Source organism: Ceratotherium simum, chromosome 19 (genome assembly GCF_057802395.1).
Source record: "Ceratotherium simum simum isolate JZ-2026a chromosome 19, ASM5780239v1, whole genome shotgun sequence".
Classification (NCBI taxonomy): domain Eukaryota; kingdom Metazoa; phylum Chordata; class Mammalia; order Perissodactyla; family Rhinocerotidae; genus Ceratotherium; species Ceratotherium simum.
Genome location: NC_141918.1, coordinates 20,883,545 through 20,899,550, shown reverse-complemented (window position 1 = coordinate 20,899,550; position 16,006 = coordinate 20,883,545). Strand labels below are relative to the sequence as shown.

Below are 16,006 nucleotides of genomic sequence, written 5' to 3'. Positions count from 1 at the left end.
CCTTCCTCCTGCAGATGTGTCAAACTGAGGTGGTGTTCTTTATTTTTACTTGTAGCAAAAGTTCTGGAGGCAGGTGTGAGAGAACCACTTTGTAAAAATGTCAGTATTCTACAATTAATGTCAAGGCTTCGCCAGACATCTCTTTTGAATGTAAATAATTCTAGAGCCTCTGGGCCACTCCATGGCTAAGTTTAGATCCTCTTCCTTAGAATGCCCAGAACAGGAAATCTCTATAGTCTGACACGGCCAGCCAGCATGAACACCATGGCCACTGGGCACTCAATTGCCTAATAAGGATTTCACAGAAGTAGTCTGGTGATGCAGGATACAGCCACAGGCTCATTTCTATCGGAAAGATGCTAACATTTATCAATTTCAATAAATCAATATTTCTTTCTCCCTTTCTCTTAAACCCCATATCTAGGCCATCACCCAACTTCAAATTCTACTGCATAATTTCTAAATTTTCAATATATTGGGTATAAAATAAAGATATAATGATTAATAATTTCCATAGTTCCACCCAATCTCTAATTACAGCCTGCAGACTTTCCAGCACACAGTCTGTACAGCTGCAGCAAAAATAATGGTGCTCCAGGTTCTCCTTCACACTGATTTCAATCTCTTGATCAGATTTTACAGTGATCCTCCCTTATGGACCTTCTCTTCCTGCTTTATACTTCATCACCTTGTGCCTTGAAGGAACGAAAGGTGGTTCCCTACCTCTGCCAGAATTCTCTATCCATTCCCCCTCAAACCATCCAGGGCTCCAATTTTCCAGTCTCTGATAAAGAAAGAGCCTTAGCAACACTTTCTTGTACTATTTTTACTGGAGTCAATTTTGCAACTTCCTACCAAGCCACAAGACAGGTGAAAATGAAAATTGGTAATTTATTAGGAAATGTATCTGATGGCTCACTCATTACAGAATAATATAATCTCTTTGACTTATGAGAAGATGTATCAGGTACTTTGAGGTTCTGTTTTCTTAAAGATTTGGTGTGTTTCAAGAGAATACAGTAAGACTGCATTGAAATCTATACTGTGAAGTGGGTCAATCTCTTAACTTCTGTGAGCTTCAGTTTGCTTACTTGTTAAAACTTGGGTATTAGTTGCTTTATCAACCTTAACAAGGCTGATGAGAGACGCAAATGAAATTATGTGTGGAAAAATGCTTTAAAAGTATAAAGCTCTCCAAAATCGTAAAGAATTATTATTGATGAAGTTCTGTGCCTAGCCTCGGGGTTTCTACCTCACATATAGCTTATAGTTGGGTTTTCTTTTTAAATCCCTGATAACCCAGGTAGCAGCAATATGACTGCAGGCCACCAATGCATAAGTAATATTCTCCAGTCATCTTTTTCCTTCTCACAGCAGCAACAACAAAAATATCAGTCTGGAAACAACGTGAATCACAATGAAAATTAGAAGCAGAGAACATAAATATGTCATATCTCATAAATCACCTTGTTGTTCTGTTGTGCTCATTTTTTAAAAAAAAGAAGAAAAAAAAAACTATTAACTCATGAGAACAGCAGCACACGAATACAAGTTAGGTCTCCTGTAATTTCTGATAATCACTCCCCCTCACAGCTACTTGACAACGCACAGCTCTGGTGCTGGGGATTAGCGGGAGCAAAGTCCCTCTGAAATGAATGCGTCATGCGTCTCGCAAAGGCGCACAGCCCAGACAAACAACAGCAAGACCGCTAGTCAAGCTCCTCGGGGCTGAGTCCTCACAGAGGAATCAGCCACACGTAGATCAGGACAAATGACTAAATATACACTCTGGCAGCTTCAAGCATCAAACCCTGAAATAGCAGCATTGCTCAGTGTCCAGCTGGAGGCCCTCAGAGGATAAAACATCGTTAGGGCACAGCACTATTTGGGATGCGAAGGAGCCACTGTTTATCCTCTTCACTAACATCGAATAAGAAGGAAATGGAGATCTGCTCATCACATTTGTAGGAAAGACGATGCAGCTAGGACGGACTGCAAGAAGTTTCAGGAAGAAAATTGAGAAATGGTACACATTTAATGAGTTTAAGGAATGGTAAGTAAAAAATAAAATGAGATATCATGAAGATCCCCAGAAAGTGCCTATCTGAAAAAAACAGTAATGATACAAGCACATATGAAATTGAATTCAGGAAGGGTGGGAATATGATGAAAAATTACAATTTCTTTTGGGGATAAGAGTTCTCAGGCTACAGTATTTTATTTCATTTCTAGTTACCAAGGTCCAAGTGTTAAAAATGAGAACACTACTCATGGAGTCTTTTGATTAACTGATCACCCACAGTCTGATTTCTTTAAGGCTTGGACTGTACCACACGGATTGGCAAAGGTTTGCAAAGCTGTTTAAAGAGTACATACAATGAACAAGAGTAAACACTGAATAAAGCACTGAAGAGAAGGCAGAGGGACGCTGGGTGTTGGTGAAATGTCCAAACAAAAGCATGTCATTTTCCAATCTACCCATATCTTTTCTTTTTTTTTTTTTTTGTGAGGAAGATCAGCCCTGAGCTAACATCCATGCTAATCCTCCTCTTTTTGCTGAGGAAGACCAGCTCTGAGCTAACATCTATTGCCAATCCTCCTCCTTCCTCCCCCCGCCCCCCGCAGCCCCAGTAGATAGTTGTATGTCATAGTTGCACATCCTTCTAGTTGCTGTATGTGGGACGCGGCCTCAGCATGGCCGGAGAAGCAGTGCATCGGTGCGCACCCGGGATCCGAACCTGGGCCGCCAGTAGTGGAGCGTGCGCACTTAACCACTAAGCCACGGGGCCGGCCCTACCCATATCTTTTCAACATGCCCCAAATTAGGAAAGAAATCATTAAATTATTTGGCACAGGTCAGTCCCCACTGGGAGGGAATCAGGCATGGTAGGAAAGAGTAGCAAGAGGAAAGCTCCACGTCAGAGTCATAAGAGCCAGGAAAGCAGGACCACATGGGATCTTTCCACTATTGACTGCCTAGAAACCATAGGCAGGCAACAGTCGCACTCAATAGGACACGATAGAGCAGAGTAGGCACTCAATAACTACTTGAAGTGAATGAAAGAACGAATGAAGCACATGTCACAGAGCACAGAGTTAGAATTAGCAACATGACCCAGACATGGAGGCAGGCCGAGTTCCCCACTATCCTTTCAATCTGCGGGCACTACACCAGAGAACAGGTATGGTCAGGTCCTTTCTAATTTCTTTTAAAGTCACAGGAATAATTTGATGCACCTCTGGGTCCATCAGTCCCAAGTATTTTTGAACTTCTATTATGAATTTAGAAGCTGTAGATTGAAGTGGAAACAGCCTAAGAATTAGAAGACCTGAGTTTGATTCTAGCCTTGTTACCTCAGTTTCCCCATTTGTACCACAGGAGAGCAAAGCAATGATAAATGCAGCAGCATTCTCAAAACTGCGATATGACATTCAAATATGAAGTATCACGACAGCATTGTTTGACGTGTAGTACTGTTTGAAGTCCTCGCTTCTCCCTGGCCAGAGGTTCGTTTGTGTCAATTTACCATCTAAGAGATAAAAGACGAAAGCTGAGTACACTGCCAATGTCCTCTATTTTCCAACTATAAAGGGATAGTAGCTTTTTGTTTGGGTTCACCTTCTGGGACTCCTTTTCAGGAAAATGATTAAATCGAACCGTAATGTGGGTGGTTTTGTGGTGTAGATAAAAAGCCCAGGAGGGCTCGTCAAAAACCACTATGTTTGAGGTTGTTGACTAGTCTCAACAATACGGGACTTACATCTCTAGCGATGTAAAGTGAATGTGTTATTAACAGTATGACCTATGGAAGCAAATTTCCAACAAAAATACAAGGAAAAATGCAGTTTTTAAAGGCCAAACTCATTTTGTATACCAATTTTCCTAGAATAAATCCAGCCTTATGTAGGAATAGGAGGCTGTCTTATTATCCATTCAATACATTTTAATATGAAAACTCTACATTATTGTTTTTATTTATTATTTATAGAGTGCAAGAGAACAACATGGCAGTGTTCAATGGAAACACTGCAGGCACAGCTCTGCCTCTGGGGATGTATAACCAAAGTCAAATGTAAACAGGATTACCCCTAGCTCCCAACCAGGTGATACCGTCCCTCTTTGCCATACTAAAATGGGACACGACTAGGATAAAAGAGACTCTCTCCCTGCTAAGGTCTGATCTTGTTTGACATCAATGATGTGACCACTGAATTATTTGGTCTTATTATCCACTAAGTCCAGGCAAAGCTAGGCTCAAAATACAAGAAGGAGGTGACCTCAACCCAACATTAATAAAGGAAGAAAAGCATTGACATAAGTCCTGTCCTTATAAAATAATAAGTCCTCTTCACTAAAAGCAGGAACCAGTTAGCAAATTAATAATTTAATGAAAGTAAAACTTCTCCACATTCAGGGATGAAACTAATCCAGATCTCTCTAACCCAATAATTGAACATTTTAATCAAGCTTTTTACCTCAGGATCCAGCTTCTAACACGGTGCCTAGCACATAACAGGTGCTCAAGAAATATTCATTTTTATTTCCACAAACTATCCATTTTAAAATATCCTTCTTATTTCTGCTACTTCAGAGATGAAATGATAGTCCAGAGAGCTGGATTAATGGTTTAAAATCATAAGGATCCCTCCCAGCTGGGGTGAGGCCTGGGAGAGGGCAATGGAGTTAGCAAACCTGTACTGCACTGTGCCTTACACTCCAGCATGGCTTTGCGCATTCAGTAGGTGCTCAACAAAGACTGGTGGATGAAGAGCCACACCTTCTCCCCATGCTAGCAAATATAAGAATTTACATCATATCCAGGCTTTTTCTATAAACTGTACTCCCATGGAAAGGAATCTCCTCCCCAATTCTGGTGAAAGAGAACCTGAGGGAGACAAGGCCGAGAATGCACTTTCCTCAGAAGAAAACCGAGGTGAGCCAGCGCTTCCTATGAAAATGAAAACACACCCAATATGCGGGAGTGGTATGGAATTGTTTCACTGTTTCATTACTTCACTCTAAGTTTTATAGCAGGACCCGGCTCAGTAGTCTGAAACTGTATGCTGAATCTAAGAGAAGAAATTTAACAGGGCCCTACTGAAACCAAGTCCTAAATTAGAGCTAAAATCCGAAAGCAAGATAAAACTGGTGGAGATTTGCCCGGTCACGAATGCGAGTGACCTCATGCCCCATGTTTCCTCTTCAGCTGATTTGCTCATTTTCAGTCTCCTCTTTCTTTGTGCCCAATAACCAGTTTGGTGTCTTTCATCTGAAACCTGAGAAATCATTGGCCTTGAAACATAAAACCAAATTGTTGAGCTGAATTGAACTGAATTAAAAAAAAATTTTTTTTTGAGGGAATTCTATGTCTTATACACTAAAGTGTTTATATGGGGCAAGTCTCCACATTACCTGTGAATATAAAGTGAAGTTAAGTAGTTTCAGACCATGGAAGGGGGAAAAATTGTCTAGGGGGATGAAGAAGCCCTCTGTGAGAAGAGAGACTTCAAGTTTAAAAAGGTCAGATGGAAAAAACAAGAGCCGATATAAGGCATAACCTTGGGAGATTTCACAGGTTTCCAGATCCACAGAATGGTTATTACGGCCTGCAGCACATTTTAGCAGGAAAGGGACTACATACGGAACAGCAGGAAAAAGTAAAAAAGAGTTTGTTCCGTGAAGATAATGTGAAGGTTCTTATGACACGTTCTTCAGAGCCAGACTGTGTGAAGTCTGGTGAATAACGAAAATTAGACCTTTCACCAAAAAAAGGGAATGTCGCTACCTTATCAGTAGGTAGTGGAAGAACCACATACGTAAACGTGTGTGTATGTGTTTACTGGGCTCTCACATGAGTTACCAGTTGCACATACTAAGCAAACAGCACTACCCCTCCATCCGCTTTTCTATTACCTGTCCTACTTGGTGCCAATTTCCTTTCTCCTCCCCATCACCCTGCTTCACTGTTCTTCTTTGAGACATGGCATGGGGATTTGTCAAAGTCAATGAGCACTTTATTACAGTGAGAACGTTCCGTAATGAACAATTCAGCAATTTAATGAGATTCTGTAGATCTGTCTCCAGCCTGTCCATCAAGTTTCACTTCTATAAAGCACCCTGACACTAATCCTCTGGCATACCCAATCTTCACCCTGGGCTGAATATTAGATTCTTCCATGGTATATTGTATTACTAGTATAACCTCAGCAAAAATGATGAACTTAACTATACTTGAGGCAATATAGCTGGGCTGATTTGATTTTTCTCTATTGGGTTGAGTATGAGGGAATTACTTATTTACTAAGATAAAGCCAAAACAGTTTCTTATTTCCTGCTGAATGCCTAAATTGATCATATTTATGTGAGTCTTTTAATTCTTTCTTGAAGACCAGGTATAAAAAAATATTGCCTGCAGCAGAAAGCAGTTTTTAAAATTCTACATTATAATATTAGTAACCTTTAGAGAGGCAATTATGATAACTCTTAAGTGGACAGCATGACATTTTTTGGACACTCAGACATCTGTACATTACCATGTTGGGCTCTGGCAGTGCCTTCAACCGTCCCACAAAAAGAGATAGAAAAGCCACCAGGACGGTCAGCTCAGATCTCAACTCAGTAAGAAATAATCAAATGCAAAATTCATTCCAAGTCTTTCTTTTTCCCTTTGGGAAGTGAAGAAAAATTTGGCTAGTCCCCACTTTGAACTGACCAGAGTAATTCTGATGATGTGTGTTTATAGGGGAGAACCAGAGATAATTCAAATTCATACCAAAAACTTGTCCTCACCAACAGCTTTGACCTCTGCCTGAAAAAACATTATCAGAAATACCTAATAAGCAGAAAAAATTTACGGCTCGTTTTTATCCTTTCCATTTTCTTTGTCAGGACAGTGTGGAATCTGGAGAGATGAGGTCAGCTATCAGCAGACTTGGATTTGAAGGCTCGGTTTGCTCTGTAACCCTAAGCAAGGCACTGAAACCTCAGTTTTGCTCATCTGGATGATGGCGTGTTAACAGTCATCTTTCAGGCCTGTTGCAATGACAAGTCAGTAAGTCTGCAAAGAGCCTGGGTCCTGGGAGGCACTCAGTACACTGCAGCTTTTATTATCCTCACTGATGGAAGCAACAATGAAGAGGGAAGTTGCTGATTAAAGTAAGACAAAGAAAGATATAAGGGAGAAAGGCATCAAGCAAATTATCAATCAGTGGTGTCAGATGCTGGATAATTAACAGCTACCTATCTCTGTTTTGGCCAGAATTAAAGTACTCTCTGAATGTCATTTGATAAGATACAAGGTACTCTCTGCCTCCTCAGCTAATAGAAGACTTCATATTTTCCCTGGTATTCTGCATATAAATATTTTTCAAATGATCATGAAATCTTGAAGGTATGGTGCCCCAGAAGTAACAAGACGACTAGCCAGTGCTTCAAAGAGTAAGACAGACAGGGTAAGACAAAGGGCGGAAGACGGGCTCTGACTGTTTCCCAAAGACACCATGTGGATTGTTCAAGGATAGTCACTGGGGATGAGCGGAAATGGATTTAAATTGAATAATCAACTTGAAAACACAAAACATCCTTCTGTCCCCTAGACAAAGGATATTTGAACAGGATGCTATGTCAGGCGAAAAGGCAGGGCTTAGGAAAATAGCAATGAATGCAAAATGAACTAAGGAGGGCGATTTTTCCACTGCAGTGCAAAAAGAACTTCCTTTCATTTAAGGTCCCAGCTGCTCCAACAAAGAAATGTTTCTGAATTGTTTACAGGAAAGCCCAGAATTTATTCTGATTCCATTGGTCTTAAATGCACATAAACATCACTTCACAATCCATTCTTCTCATATTCAGTTTGAGAAACTATTTTTATCAGGGGAATAAAAACCCCTCTTTCTGATGTAACCACCTTAGGCTCCAGGAAGCCACGGGGAGGGACTGAGAAATCTCACCTGTGATTCTCTGAGTTAAACTGAACGGGCTGAGGCCTCCGAGCCTCAAGGGCTGGTGTTCACCAAACTCTCGCCCATCAAGGGAGCATGACTTCTAAGACTTTGACTCTGATGAGGGCCAAACCAGACAAAATAGTTGTCATTGTTCCTCAATCCATTAACTTTTAATCATTTCATGCCTTCTCCACGCCATAAGAGGACCCATGCAGAGCGCCCTTACCTGCCAGATCTGCTCTTCACTCAGGGAGGTCAGGCGGTCGCTCTTCAGGACCTCCTGAAGTAGACAATAAGGAAGCGTTAGAACGTCTTCTGGGCGACTCTTCAGGAGTTCAGAGAGATGTTTCACTAAGAAATCGATCACTGCTTTCTCCAACAAAGTGAGGTTAAAGAGGTCAGCAAGTCTGTACAGATCCAAGTAATTAAAGCTATTTAATTCCTGGGTGCCAAAAAAATAAAAATGGAGAAAAAGATCTCTTAGAAATCAATCCAAGAAAGAGCAGGCAAGAAATTCAGATTGACTCACTGAGGTCTGCATGACAGACATGGGAGAAATGGGACTGCAATCCATTGATAATGTAAAAAAACACAAAAACCTTCAATTTTAAGGCTCTGGGCACAGAACTGCTGCTCTAGAATTCCTCATTCTTCCTCACTTTGCCTCTCTTAAAGCCCATATACTTAAAGACAGCTTAATAAAGGGTTTGAAAGGGGTTTCTGGTTTCACTGGCTGAAATGTTACTTTGAAACTTTTAAGAAACATTTTACCAGTGAAAACCACTAATTTTTCTACCCTTACCATATTTTACAGCTCTCCGGGGTTAAGTTGTTTCTGCTAAAGGTAATGTGAGGGCAGGTAGAGTGGGAGTCATGATTAGATGAAACCATATGAAGACAGACTGACCCTATTCTTTCCCCAAAACTTCAAATTAAGTACACCTTTGAGTAAAAATAACCCATCCTGACTTAATGAAATTTTAAACAACAAGATTTTTTACAATTAAGGTCTCACGAAATGAAGAAACCTCACAGAAAAGATTCCTGTCCCAAATAATTCTATATTGAATCCATCTGAGATGGACGATTTATAATTGTTCTTTTTTTTTTTCGTTAGCTTCAAAACTTCAGACAATCTATGGCAATCTTTCACTCCTTTTTTAAAGAGATTTTGTAGCAATGTTTCATTTTGGGGGGATTTTACCTGTCTCTACAAGTTCTCAAACTCATAGCCAGGGCTCTAAAATAACACCCCCAGACAGCCATGACTCCTATGCAACCTTCAACTTGTTACTCTGCAAGAATCAGAATGGGCACACAGGTTTGTTGATAGAAAACTTACCTATTTCAAATAGAATGAGAGTGGGCTGTGTCCTAGTTTCCCCTCATTTTTAACTTGTAATTATTAATATGTGAACAATATTTTCCAATAATTTAAGGAATGCAGAATACCATCAGATAGCTATTTCACTTCATTGATCTATTTAAGTAATTTTCAACATACTTTTCCCCTTTTCTAGTTATCTAAGAGTATTAAGAATTCTTTCTAAAATACTTATATTCTATTTTAATGTATTTATTTCTATAATATTTGAAAGTTTAAAGGAATATGGTCTAAATCTGTACTGTCCAACATGGTAGCCACTAGGCACATGTGGCTGTTGAGTACTTGAAATGGGGCTAGTCTGATTTGAGAAGTGCTGTGTTAAATGACTGAATGCAAGGAGTAAGAGAAATAGAATGTAAAATATCTCATTAATAATTTTCATATTGATTACATGTTGAAATAATATTATTCTGGATATAGTGGGTTAAATACATTATAATTAATTTCAGCTGTTTCTTTTTACTTTTTTTAATGCAGCTACTAGAAAATTTAAAATTACATATGTGGCCCCCATTATGTTTCCATTGGACGAGGCTGTTCTAAATAATAAAATGTATAATAAAGAAATTGTAAAAACAACTCTCTGAGTAACAGCTGCATTATCACCACAGCTACCTGATTAATTTTTTTCACTTTAGATTGTATTTCTTTTGGTGGTAGATGACACTTTAATTATATTCCTAACAGAAGTCAAGCTAGGTGACTTCAGGAATCAGCCATAAGATTCTGGCTCTTAATAGCTCTATTTGCCAACACAACTAAAAAGGAATAAATGCTTATTTTAAAATGAAGTTTACTACAGATGATCACTAAAATCCACTGCAACTCAAATATCTAAGGGTCCACTCACAGCCATTTAATCAAAATATCCTGGCTTCCCTTTGAGCAGATTTTTTATCAAAGGAACACTGAAGATTTTGACTCCAGCACCAATTTTTTCAAGTCACGTTTAAACTTGTTCTCTAAATCTTACTTTTTAGGATTGGTAAATTCTACTCTGGGAGGAAAGAAGGTGTAACTCTTGCACAAACAGCTTCCATAGTACCTTTAGGACCATCTCCTTGGGACGAATAAGTTATTTCTGGCCAGTACATCTATGAAGCAAGTTTGACTGCTTCAGGGCCCTGGATAAGATTTCGGCATCCCAATAAATTACTCCGCAGTCCCCTAGAAGCGCAATAGGGTGGGGGTGGGGAGGGGGCAGTGCCTTTCAGGTACCACAAGCGAATGCTCAAGGCATGGCTCAAGGTCCTGAGGCAGCACCCAGCACAGAGAGATGAGCATGCGCAGAAGTGGAAACCATCAAGCTCTGCAAAGTAAAACGCAGACGAGCACAGCTCAGGAACAATGGTTTTTCCCACTTGTTCCGCCAAAAACGTGTATATGACTATGAATTTGGGACTGATTTATGTAGCAGCAATCAAATATTCTTTATTAAGCATCTTTATATCTTTTCATACAGATATTGGGTTTCTTCTGATTAAAAGCCTGCAACTTAAAAGCAGGCCAACTCAAAAACGGAGAACCAGAGAATTAAGTTAACTTAATGGGAGATTTTTAAAAATTGTGCTTCTTTTCTGCTGTGTTTCTTTTGAAGGTAATTATTTAATGCCTGCTTCCACAGTCCTGAAATGCTTTTGTTTCCTAAGGGCATAATTTTATATAACCCCCAAATCCAATCGAACAAAGCATTGCAGATTAGTGCAGAACTGAGAAGGCTAAATGGACAAGTGTCAATGGCTAACTGAACAGCAAAGGAGAACGGAACTGACACATATTCGTGTACAAGAGAAACATCAGTTAAAAGTCTCCACCCTACACCTTCCCATTTCTCCTCTCTTCTACTTAAAAACATAACTTCCCCAAATCTCTGGTGCTTTCCATACATGTCAAAGGTTTCCATTCCCCTTGCCAAGCATCCATAGCACCTCAAGTAATTAAACTGTATAAAGTTGAGAGTTGAGGGAAAAAAGAAACACCATCTTCACTGATGGCACAATATACATTCCTCCTACTGGGGCAGACGGGCTCTGTGAGCTTTAAGCAAAATCATCACTTCTGGTCCTTTTGGCTAAGACCATGTGTAAGCAAAATAATCACCAATAATGCTGCTTTCCAGGATTCCCATTAATGTGATGGCGGGGGGCAGGGAGGAAGCAATGGTTAAATTGCATTAAATGCCCACCTATAATACTGTGCATAGAAAAAAAAAATCATTGCTGTTATGGAAATAGTACCATTATGTTTCTGGTTATAAAAAGTAACAAATGTTCATTTCATAAAATTCAGGAAATACAAAGTATAGAAAAGAAAATAAAAATCATCCATATTTCTCCACGCAGAGATAATCACTGTTAATGTTTTTGTGTATATACTTCTAGACTTTTTGAAAGAAGTCTTTTATATATCAGAGAAAGAGAAAGAATAACTGCATTCAGGGGCAGAACAAACCATCAGCAGCCATAGGCACTTGGAGGCAACCCAGGTAGGTGAAGAAGAGCAAGAGCCATAGAATCAGGTAGACCTGGTTCCAATTCAGTCCCAATACTTACCATTGGCCATGACCTTGGGCCAATCATTGAACCTCTGTTATTCCCAACTTACAAAATGGAGAGTTCACTCAGCTTATAGAGTTGCCATGGAGATAATGAATGAAAAGCACTTACCACACAGCTTGGCACATGGAAAGTAGACAGCAGATTTGGTGGGCAAGGAACAATAAAGGATATTTGAGCATTGTTGTTGGGCATCCATAAACCCTGATTCATCACTGATGCAAGGAGGTCAAAATGAAGAATGTGGTCCCCTTAGATTTCAGAGTCTTAAATAAGTTACATCATTAAGTCAGGGAGGAGGAGAATAGCCAAAGTAAAAACCATACAACTGAGTTATAAACTGATTACAAGGCCTCCCACATCTATATTTCTAGCCCAAACCTCTCTCGTAAGCTCCGAATTCATTTTTCCAACTGCTTATGAGAGGATGCCTTCTCTTGATACTCCACAGCCATATTGAAGTCAACATGTCTACAGTGAACTTATTTTTTGCTAACCTGCATCTTCTCCTATATCCTCTCTCTTAGAGAATAACCACATCCAGTCACCCACGTCAGGGTCCCCAAGGTGGCCCATATTCCTCCCTCAGAGCCAGTAAGTCACCAAGTCTTGTTTGTTCTTCCTCCTTAACATTTCTTGTTCTGTTTCTTATCATTTCCTGTCCAGACTTCTTGCAACAGAATCCTGAATTACCATTTCTGCCTCCAGTATCAAACTCTCAATCCTCTCTTTTTACAGGAATCTGATCATACTGATCATCTGTTTAAAATCCATTAATAGGTTCCCATTTGGTAATGGGAAAAGGTCCAAACTCAGTAACACTGCATAGCCTTCCATAACCTGGACCCTGCCAACCTTCTTACCCTGCTCTATAACAGTCCCATCCACCCTGGCTTGGCTTCAGCCATTTCAATGCTCTACACATTCATACCATGTGCCAGGACCACACCGGGCATTGGCAATACAACAACAAGGAAAAACAGGCAAGTCCCAAGCCTCGTGGATTATATAGTCTATTGGAAGAGCTAGCCATTAATCAAAAAATATTAAAAATAACTAGAAAAGGCTACAAAGGGCAGAATATAGGGCTATGAATGCCCATAATGGGTGATTTGACCTGAAGTGGAAAGTTAGTAAAGGCTGCTCAGGGAGGCCACATGGAGCTAATGGCTGAAAGAACAGCAGACGTTCACTTGGCAAGGGTCGGGTAGGGATATATTTTCTTATTTTCTGTATTTTTGATGCTCTGGCATCTGGGGACTCACTGACCAGGGGCTAGCCAATTTTTAGAGAAAGCAAACAACTCCCCCAGGAATGCACCTTTCATATGCAAACTAACCAGTCAAGAGCCCATAATCCAAACCACCTCCTCTATCTGGCTTCTAAGTCTCAATATTCTTCTGCCCTAATCATTCCAGGGCCAAGTACTAGACAACCAGAGACAGCCCATATAACCCAGAGCCTGCTTCAACTATTCAAACTAGCCAGTCATAAGCCTGCTTACCGTGTTTTGTCTTGCCTTTCCCACGAAAGCCTCAATAAAGGCTCTTGCCTGCGCTTTCCCCTTGCTCTTTCTACCTCCTGACTGACCCTGGTCCTTCCCTCTGTGGCCCTGCATGCTATGCCATGCCCCCTCCTCTTGGGAACTGAGAGTAACAAAGTATCTTTTCAGCGGCAGTCATCTCCTGATCTGTTGGCTTCACCATATCTGAATAATAATAATACCTACATTTTAAAATAGGATGGTGATGGGATTGCAGGGACAATGTTCCAAACAGAGGAAGCAGCATATGCAAAATTCCTATGGATGAGGAATCACGCTTCCACCGTTCTGTCTGACCATCCCATCTAAATTAGCAAGTCCCCCTTCCTCTCCATGCCACCCTCTATCACATTACTCCATTTTATTTGCTTTTGATACTCATCACTATCTGTAATTATCTTGGACGTTTATTTGCCTACTTGTTCATAATGTGTTTGTCCCTGCCCCCCAGCCCTAATAAGTAAGTTCTATGGGAGGAAGAATCTGTCTGCTGTATCCCTGGTGCCTAAAACAGTGCTAGGCACACAGCAGGGGCCCAAGCCACACCTGCTGAATGAACGAACCCATTTCACCTTTTCAGCTTCCCTGGTTCAGGTTGAATTGACCACTTCCTCCTTTACGCTGCCACCCTGCCCTTTGCAGATCTCTAGCACAGCACTTGTCACTGTAAGTGCCCTTTGATAACAGATCTGTCTACTAAATCTAAGCTCCTTAGTGCCAAGGATTGTACTGTGTCCCTGGTATCCAGCAGGGAGCAGATGCTCAAAATATATCAGTTTAATGAAAGAATGTCCATGAGCTTTTTCTCTTTACTTATAACTAAGCAAAAACAGAACAGGCCACGTCTTTTCAACATGTCTATCCAAGTCTGAATATCATCCAAATTGGGCTATTTTTCATACCTCATTGGCCTCCCTTGTCTTCCCTTTCTCTTTCTGGCCTTCCTACACACACACAAAGGCAAAACCAGTGGCCATTGAGTTTTCCTAGTGGGAAAATTGGTAATAATGACTACAGTTGAAAGTGTTAATGGACAAGTGCAATATAATAGCTCTGCTGTGAAAAAAAGATATATTTCAATCTACCCAAAATTTCTTTTTCAGTCCGAGAGAAAATTATTTCCTCTATCAATTGGCTATTCAAATCAAAGTACCTTTTCAAATGATACTTTGTCCTAATTATGAGATTATCTCCATTCTCTCATATTTTGTGACTTAAAAATCCAAGTACCCAGGTAGAGGCGGCGGTTTTGAATGGAAATTATAGTTCAGCAACAAAAAACTCTCTTGAGTAAAAGGAAACTCTTTTTCTTTTTTTTCTAAAAAGGTTTCTTTTCTGTCACACTGCTTCTCACTTGAAATTTAGTTTCTATTCAGAATTATGGTGCATACATTGTTGTTCTTTGGGGAAATCTTTTTAAATAGTATTTATTTTCCTTTGGTTCAGGGCTATTTGGCTTCTTTCTTCCCTTCTATTTGTTTCTTATAGTGTGAATGACAAGTTAAATAACAGAAGAAGAGCCATAAAATGTGTCCCCAATACTATACTAGCTATGGAATAAACACCAGTTTTCCAAGTGCAATAATTCTTAAACCTTATATATTTCCCAAATTCAGTCTTTCTGTATGGCCTATTTCCCTAACTAGATCATTAAAATGGTTGTTCCCAGACTAACTACTGAATGTGGTAGGGAAAAGAAAGCATGAGAAAGGCAAATATTGTCTTATTTTGGGTTATATTCAAGTATAATGACATTTGTGAAGCAATTATCAGGTGGTGAGGATGTGAGTGGGAGGAAATAGGGCAGTTTGGGGGCTGTGGGTAAACCCTGTGGCCCTTCTACCACTCTTCCCAAACCAGGGGAGGCAGCAAGAGAATGACGAGTGTCCCTAGTGGTTCTCATCTGTAGCAGAGTGATGGGCCATCGATTAGGAGGTGACTCTCAATATCTCAAAAAAAGCAGGTACTATGACCAAAGTTCATACAAGACTTTCTTTATGTTATAATTTAGAGCAGATTTAAGCCTATCCCTGAACTAATGTCACCCAGACTCACTTGCCTTCTAATATACTTTCTTGAATGGGAGACAAATGTGTAGCCTTATAGCTGGGGTCTGCATATTCACTGCACAGAACCCACAGCCTAGCTTATGTATACCACAGCCAAGAGATGAGTCTTGATGTGTGCCAACAGCAATACAGGCTGAGAATCAAGAATGCATATTTCTAACACATAGTCTATCTTTGTTTCAGCCATACCCATGCGTTCCCTGGCCTGTCAGTTAACCTCTTGCCCATCCAGCACTCCAGTTTAATCACAGCTCTGGCATAGGAATTATACAGAACACAGAAAATATCTGCTGTCTTCTGATTGCATCTACTGTAGACCATCCCCAATATCTGCCCCATAAATACTCTCCCTCAAATCTAGGAGTCCTTGTTAAACAAAGATTTGGAAATCTGATGGAGATGCTTTGATATAATACTAAGAATACCCATGCAAAACATGCCCTTAATAACATCATTTCTCTTGTTGCCTCGTCTAGTTCTGAGAACATTACTGACTTTTGAAATGAAA

The 16,006-nt window shown here is 40.1% G+C and overlaps 1 protein-coding gene across 3 annotated transcripts in view; it reads right to left on the bottom strand.

The window, feature by feature from the left end:
- The window catches only part of KLHL32 (kelch like family member 32), a 188,287-nt gene that overhangs the window by 47,031 nt on the left and 125,250 nt on the right, over positions 1-16,006 (bottom strand). Inside the window, exon 6 of one of the 3 annotated variants that reach the window (XM_004422138.3) lies at positions 8,171-8,386. The exons of 1 other annotated variant lie outside the window; for it this stretch is intronic. In XM_004422138.3, the coding sequence (XP_004422195.1) occupies positions 8,171-8,386 (216 nt within the window). Of the gene's footprint in view, positions 1-8,170; positions 8,387-16,006 lie in introns of those variants that run through there. One more of the 3 variants, XM_087443908.1, reaches the window with a different exon arrangement.